At 31.4% G+C, this 8426-nt stretch overlaps 1 protein-coding gene across 1 annotated transcript; it reads right to left on the bottom strand.

The window, feature by feature from the left end:
• Positions 1-648: 648 nt before the first annotated feature.
• Positions 649-4246, bottom strand: LOC105780335 (putative GPI-anchored protein pfl2). Its single transcript, XM_012604596.2, has 5 exons — positions 3876-4246; positions 3612-3753; positions 2714-2828; positions 1383-2447; positions 649-1295 (listed from the first exon to the last, which is right to left on the bottom strand). Exons 1-5 carry the CDS (start codon positions 4003-4005, stop codon positions 1035-1037), a joined length of 1713 nt encoding a protein of 570 aa, XP_012460050.1. The 5' UTR covers positions 4006-4246; the 3' UTR covers positions 649-1034.
• Between the last annotated feature and the right edge of the window lie 4180 nt (positions 4247-8426).

Below are 8426 nucleotides of genomic sequence, written 5' to 3'. Positions count from 1 at the left end.
TGCTTAGATGAAAGGCTAGGTTGATGTGATCCATATATAAATAAAATGGTTTTTAAATATTTTATTTAATTTTAGCTATAAAAAAATGTAATATCATTTTAAGGCAAGTTAAGCTAGCCTCAACTCACCCCCAAACTTGGCATTCTTTTTTTTAAATTAAAGTTTTGATCGGGTCGAGGGTAAAGATAAATTTCATAAATAAAACTATAAAATTTTAAGGCTAAAATTAAATAATTTCATGTTAAAATATCTTAAGTCAAATATAATTTAATCAACAATTAGAAGACTAAAAATAAATGATTGGTAAAAGAACAGGTGAAGTGATTAAATAATCTATTCCAATGTATGATTTTGAATTTATCCTATTTTTGAAAAATATTATAAGAGTCTTTGCTCAAATGAGTGGGGTTGAGAAAGGTTAATTATTTTGTAAATCCTTTTGATATTACTTATTTGTTAGTTAATCCCTCAACCTTTGTTACTTAAAAATTTTTAATAATCATATCTCACATTTCTCTTTGCACATGACTATTCATAGTTAATTTTCACTTAAGTTTAAACTTAAAGATAACATTATTAAAAGGGACAAATCTAAACCTCAAACATGAACTATATAACATAAAAGATACCAAAAACAAAAATTCAAGGTGAATGGAAGTCCATACTTTTTTATAGTAAAACTTCCATTGATCATAAAACACAGACAATTAGTTGGATGATCCAATTGGGAAAAGATTTTAAGTTATGAGTTGGGAGAATAATTCCTTTTTATACCTTGAGCAAGGTAGGAGCAGCATATCTAATACCAGGAATCAATGTTTTACTATAAAATAGTTGTTCTTTTTTCCCCCCTCAAATTCTAAGCTCATTCTTACATCAATGTACTGAAGTACCACCCCTGCACTAACAGATTACATAAATTTGAAATGCTCCATTAACCATCAGCTTCTTTAAGAAACAGGTTGTTTCTTCATCATCATGCTGACTGAGCTTCCCCCCACATATATTAATTTGGATGGAAGTGTTTCCCTTGGTCAGCTAACATGTTGGCTGGTCGGAGAGGAGATTCCTCTCTCGCTACTGATATCATTGTCTTCCATTTCACTCCCATCCATAAAGAATGAATTATTGTTGACACTTGGCTCGGAGCTGGCAGTGCTGCTCGTGGCAAGAGGAGAATCACAAACACTTAAAGTCCTGCTCTTTGTGGATCCCGATCTCACACTATATATGGAGGAAGCTGGAACATTTGTCATAAGCGGACGCTGCTGACCTGAAATACTTCGCCTGATATCCTGCACGAGAAAATATCAATATAAAAAACCTTACTATCAACAATAATCAAGTAAACAAAATGCATTGATGTAATGCAAGAGATCTACCATGTGTCTCATAGCCATATCCAGAGACTTTTTGGAGAGTGTTCTCCCGAATCCTGAGCTATCGAGAGAAGAAGATAATTTTGCGGTAGGGTTGTTTCGATGATTGTCATCTTGTTTTGGGGGTACCAGTTTCCTCATATTTACCACTCTCTCAACCATCTTTGTCCCAATCACTACTGGACTTTCGTTGTCACTGCCATTGGCATCTGCTCTACGCACAGAACGAATGGAGCTCCCATTACCAAAACTGCCACTTGATGCCCTACTTCTAGCAGGCGAGCAGGACTGGCGTCTTGGTCTTCCACTAGAATTGGCCTCAACAGAAGATGATCTGGCACCGGGTGCTGCTGGCCTCCCCCGTGAGGCTGATACCGGTCTTTCTGGCAATGACGTCCTTAAATTTGGTGGTGTTTCAAGCGAAAATCCAGGCATCTCAGATGGTTTCCATGGCCTAGACTTCACGGTTGGAGATGTGCCCCGTGATTGTACTGTGCTTTTTGATGTAGTGGCAGTTGATGGTTTTCTTATGGAAGACGCAGCAGTACCTGATTTTGTAACAGAAGATGTAGCAGGAGCTGATTTCATAAGTGAAGAAGTAAGGGAAGCTGATTTTGGTATTGAAGATGCAGTGGGAGCTGATCTTGTTACTGAAGAGGATCGACCAGAAGGCGCAGATGCAATAGGCGTGCTAGATGAGGAAGCTGATCGACGTGTTGGCGTAGATGATCTTGATGTCGACTTGGAAGCAGGCAAAGAGGGTCTAGCAGTTGGCGTCAAAGAACGTGGAGCAGATCTAGTTGGAGTTGAGGATCTTGCTGTAGAAGCAGCAGGCTTTACGGAAGGCAAGTTGGCTCGTGATGTAGGAGTAGAAGACCTTGAAGGCTTGGTTGTCGTGGGAAGAGTGGGCCGACCAGTAGGTGTTGCAGGTCTACTAGCAGATTTTGAACCCCCGGAAGAGGATGGCCTTCTATTTAGAGTACTGGAAGAGATTACTCCGGCTGACGGAGCTTGTTGCTTTAAGGCAAGGGTGCTCTTCAAAGCAGGTTCCTCCGGGAGATTTGCCAGCTGAAACCCCAAGGCAAGATAAATTTGCAAGATATGACAAATAGGGAAGTAACAAAATCTCTAACAACCAAAGAGCAAATAAATCCAGTAAATTGTCATAACTTGACAACCATAACACATGCCAAAGAGATTTAGTGCTCCCAGGATGACATGATAGAAACTGAAACTCCTATTACAACTTAATTTTGGCGATCTGGACAGGCTCATCACAGCAGAAGGAAAAGGGTTGAAAGCATTCAGAACTCAAATCACATAAGAGTTCTTACCCTTGTTTTCAGTGAAACTGGACGAGCATTAGACATCCCAATCTGGCTCATTAGAGTCTTCTGTGATTCCATTTCCAAAGAGGGAAATAGTGGTGTACCAGGTGGAGTAAGAAGCCTGAAGACAGAAGATATCTCCCATTAGTACTGACTACAGAGCAAAAGAAACAAATCAACATTGAACCACAGAATTCATACGGTAACCATAAGGAAATGTAAATTGTCAAAGCATTAAAATATAATTATCAAGTTTTGAAATGTCTGTTTCTTTTTCTGGGAAGAATATCTTAAACAAATTCTGTTGCCAAAAGGTAAAAGCAAATTTGAAAGAGGGAATAGATCATATGGATGCCAATAAAGTTATTAGCATTGCAGAAACAACAAATTTAACATTAGGCCACATCCTTCACCTAAAAACTTCAGCCACTGGATTTTGGGATAATTACCATATCTAATCTTTGCACTCTCACAACTTACTACCTGATGTATGATTGATATGGAGACTATAAAATAAAATCAAATAATAAATTTTAATTCTCCATTTAAAAAACCTTTTTCATGTCAAAATCCAAATTTTACAAAAAGCAAATGAATGCTTTCTTTTAAAGATTTAGAATGATGTCAAGTACTTCTCTTTATGGCTTAATTGGTACCCATACCTTTCCCCCTTAAAAGGAAGCTTTAAGATAAAATTCAAATTATTGCTTAATACAAACTTCATATTCTTTCTTTTGGTTAAAAAAAGCAAGAAAGGATATTTGATAAGCACGTAGATTCAATTATCCAAAACCTAGAGCTCCATAATAAACATCTTACTGCTCTAAGCAGAGATCGATCGTAAATTTTAAGGTTAAAATCAACCAAAGCAGCTAGAGAGATATAAGATATCTTTAGCATTTACCAATCATAATCAGACTTTTCGTTCTCCGAATTCAAAAAATTATCTGCTGCAGTCTTTCGTACAGGCAAGGCCGAGAAGATCTTCGATACCGGAGAACCTCCGCCACCGACGTTTCCGTTTCCGTTTACGTTGACGTTAGATCCTATTTCAAATCCAAGAACATCACTTTAGTCAACAGTCAACAAAGATACAACCACTTCAAAAAAATAAAGTAGTCTTCCACAAGGAAGAACCTCAAAATGAAGTTAAAATCATTTAGTTTACCTAAAGGAACATTGAGTTGTTGTTCAGATTTGTGAACGGAGAGAAGATTGTTGCTTTTCTCTTTCTCCTTCTCTCGTCTCCGCATTTCCAGGAACAAAGCTAGTTCTTCGTCTCTCTCCTTCATCACCATTATCGGTCTCTAAAAACTGATCAAAGACACCATAAAAATCACCACCAAATCCTTTCTTCTTAGATCCAAACCTGAACTCCAAATTCCAAAAAAAAAAAGAAAGTTGGTTCAACGAAGGAGGAACTTAGTAGTATTACGACGTCATTTCCGTGTGAAAGAGGGAAATGTTTAATTTTTAAAGAAAAAGATATTATTTCTTTTGTTATTTCTTTAAATTTTATTTTAGTGAATGATCTGACAACCAACAGGTGCTTGTCTGGGTTTTAGCTCAGAAGAAATTTGAAAATTTGAAGGAGGGTGTTTAGCCATTGTTAGATGTTTATATAAATTACCCTTAATTATAGAGATAATCACTATAATGCCATTTTTCTTGTACTAAAAATCTAAAATTTCTTTCTATTTAAGACAAAATAAATTCTTTCTACTTTGTTCCATATTTTTGGGGTAAAAGATAAAGGTGTTTTTTTTAGATTTAAGGTGGGTTTGGATGGTAGTGAAGTGTGTCTAACTTATTTTTTATTTTATCTTCGTATCTAATTTTATCACTATCGTTGCTTTTACACTAGTTGTAATTAAACGCACTCATTCATCTAAACTCAAAATTTTTAGTGAAGGATTATATATATATAAAACTGGTTGAATTAGAAAAGGGTTTTGTTACCTTCATTTTAATTGTAGTTAGGGTAAACTTTTTCTATTTTAAGATTAAGTAGGATTAGTGATAATGAATGTAGACTTTATATCTAACCTAAATAATAAATATATATCATATTACTTCACCTAATGAGTTGGGTAGAGATGCATTTTTATTAAAAAGCTATGATTGCCCATTTTTGTTATACGATTTAGAATTTATTATTAGGTCATAAGATAAATAAAATATATTTAAAACTTTATTTGTGCATTTTAGATATGTTCGAACTAATATATAATTTAAAGATGGCGGAGTGGCAATTTAAGTAATTATGTGATAGAAAGAAGTCGAATTACGAATCATTTGAATAGAACATTCTTGAGGCAGCAGCATGGCACATGGTGGAGGATTGACTAAAACCAACACTAAATAAAAAGAGGTAAAAACCGCCGCAAGGTAGCGGATACTTTCCTCTCAACTTAAAATTCAAAAAATGCTGAGTTATTAAACTCGGGCAATCTCGAGATGAACAAACGATTGGCAATCCAACGGCCATGATTTAAATTAGGGAGACGCAGGACAGCGAGCCTCGTGAATCGAGAGGCGCCGGTGGCTGCCATGCATTTTGGTTTTGTAACTAACCAGTCAAACTGCATTTGATGCCCATTCTTTGGAAATTAGGACCATTTCCAAATGTTTCTTTTATATTTTTCTTTGATGAGCAATGCATTTAATCATTTACCGGCTCCCACTTTTTTTTTTTTACAAGTGCGACTACAAAATTCATTCAGAGGCAGGGGTAGCTAAGATCGCAGCGTCTCGTCTACATAATAATAACTTTTTTATTTTAAATTAATAAGAAAAAATTATATTTTAATTTTTAAAAATAATAACATTTTATTTTATTTTTTAGAAAAAAATATAAAGATATAATATATTAGAATGGTAAAATTATAGTCTAAAATGATGAAAAAAAAGTAAAAGTTGTTATATTTTATTTATAATTTCATTTATTTCATGGTTATTTATCTTAAAACTCATATATTTGTTATTCTGTCTTTCTATTACATGTTTATGTCTGTGTGAGACTTTAAGCCTTTGAGAGTAAAGACATAAAAAGATAGCGGAAGGTTTTAGGTACCAAAGATAAATTTCATGGAAGAAATAGATTGTCCATATAAAGATAAAATTTGCAATCATACTATGCATATTGACTCTAAAAATGAAAATAATATTTCACTCGAGTGAACGTCTTAGTAGTTTAATAGATATTACTTCTATATATTTTCATAAATTATATAACAAAGTAAGTAAAATAGAACAACAAGTAAATAATTTAGGAGAAGTTACAAAATTAGATTTGAACAACGAATCTAAAGAAATATTATCGATGTTAATAAAAGATAAAACAAGTTCTTATTAATAAAAGATAGAACAAAAGATAGATTTAGGACATTTATATTATGGAAATAGTAATATAATATTAACTTTATCGAGGAAGAAGATACTTCTTCAAAAGAATCATCTTCTAATAATAAATAAAAATAAAAACTTGAAAAACAGAAAAGAAAATATACTCATCAACAAAATATGATTTCCAATCTTATAAGCAACTTATAGAACATTGGAAGTATAAATTCACTAAGAGTTTTGATAAAAATGAAAGAGTTGAATATTTAAAATTAATAGAACAACTTTATGAAAAACATAAAGATTTATTTACTTTATTTAACTATCATTATATGTTAAACTATGACACTACAGACAGTAGTAGTTCTAATAATTCTGATAACTCTATAAACCTAGAAGACCTAAAAGTTACAAGTTATAAATCTGATGAAGAAAATACTTCAACGGATAAGACGAAAATATAGAAATATCAGAACCTACGGATACTGATCAAACAGATCTTTATGGAAAAAGAAAAATAGAGCCAGATCTTCAAAATGATGATTATATGAGATCTTTTAATAATGATGTTGAAAATGTTAAAAATACAACTAGAATTTTTGGTAATAAAATAGAAAATATAGCTACAAATGAAATAAAAACTGAAAATCTAGGAGAATCATCTACTCAATCAGTTCCACATAGAATAGATGATTTAAATAAAAGAAATGTTGCTCAAGGAGGAATATATTTAGATTTAACTAATATTCCTATAGCAGACTATAAAAAAACCATAGATGACTGGGCACATCTATGACTATTGTTGTAAACAACAACAATATGTAGTCAAAAGAAAAAAATTTAAACTATTTTGTTGAAACATTTCAGGGAGATGTTCTACAATTTCTAAGAAGACGGGAAGAATCTGATAAAGAAAAAGAACAAAAATGGCAATTAACCAACCAGATAGGAACTCCCAAAGATCTTTTAAAAGAATTAACTTTTATTCTAATAACAAAATTTTGTGGCTATTTTGATAAAAAAAATCAAGATAGTATATCTAGTTATATATTGTCAAAAATCAAATTATGTGATATTAGGTATTAGAAGAATTCTCTAAAAATTTCTTCATGAATATCAAAAACTAAAAATGACAATATATAATTTTGGAAAACCAATATTTTCATAAATTACTACCACTGTGGGATGAGATATTATAAAAAATATGTTTCTTATTTAGAATAGCATAGTAAAATAGTGGTGTACCATCGAAAATATAGGCTCTATAGGAAATAGAATAAATTTTGCAAAAAAAAAATTATATTGTTTACAAAGTAAAGTTTCTAAACAAGTTAAGCATAAATTAAATACTAAACATTGTACAAAAATTTTAGAAAATGAATGGGAATTTGGATGTAAACCAATACATCCTAACACTTATAAAAGATATAAAAAGAAAAATAAAAGGTATAAACTAGTTAGATAGAAACCAGAAATAGAAAATATATGGTTATAATAAAAGAAAATATCCTCAAGTTAGATATATACATTTAGGAATAATAATGATAACTATCGAGCTTTATTTTGAAAAAGTCAAGATATATCGATAATAGCGCTTTGCTAGATAAAATATTTGAAAATTCAATAAAAGCACTTATCGAAAAAATTCAATCAAACTTACATACAGTGTAATAGGATTTAAAGTTAAACCAAATTACTTTATATCTATTACAGATCCTCTAATAGAAGAGTGTTTATGTCTAAGAATTTAAACAAAAACTCAAATTAATGATTTAGCGAAGATCTAGCAATAAATTGGACTTTTATTAATGAATATACAAATACAAAGAAAAGTAGAAATCAAAGAGATTAATAATAAAATTATTGAGCTCTTTGAACCTAATAAATTTACTACTTGAAATACAACCAAAATTATTACATTTAAAAGATCTATCAATACAAAAAGACTGGATGATAGAAAAGATACGTAGTGCAAGTACTTCTAAACCTATAAGTACTATAGAATATATGTCATCTAGAGATAAATTATATTTTAAAAATACTGCTATAATAACTACAAATGATAATTTAATTTTACCTCAAATACTCCAATAGAGGAAGAAGAGGATAATATAAGTACAAGTTCTACACCAATAGGAATGAAAACAATTCATATTCCTATTTTTCCTAGAACCAAGTAAAAATTCTAGAAACACTAGAATGGAAGAAATACAAACTTCAAAAATTATTCAACAAATAAAAATGGAATAAGTGATGTAATTACATTTTCAAATTTCTAATCCAGAAATATTATACATATATTGAAATTACATTTCAATTTAGAGAATACAAAACATATTCCTTGCATGCTTTATTAGATACAGGAGCTACAACCAAG

This window comes from Gossypium raimondii, chromosome 4 (assembly GCF_025698545.1).
Source record: "Gossypium raimondii isolate GPD5lz chromosome 4, ASM2569854v1, whole genome shotgun sequence".
Taxonomy (NCBI): Eukaryota; Viridiplantae; Streptophyta; class Magnoliopsida; order Malvales; family Malvaceae; genus Gossypium; species Gossypium raimondii.
The sequence above is the reverse complement of the archived record's forward strand: the minus strand, read 5'-3'. Positions and strand labels throughout refer to the sequence as shown.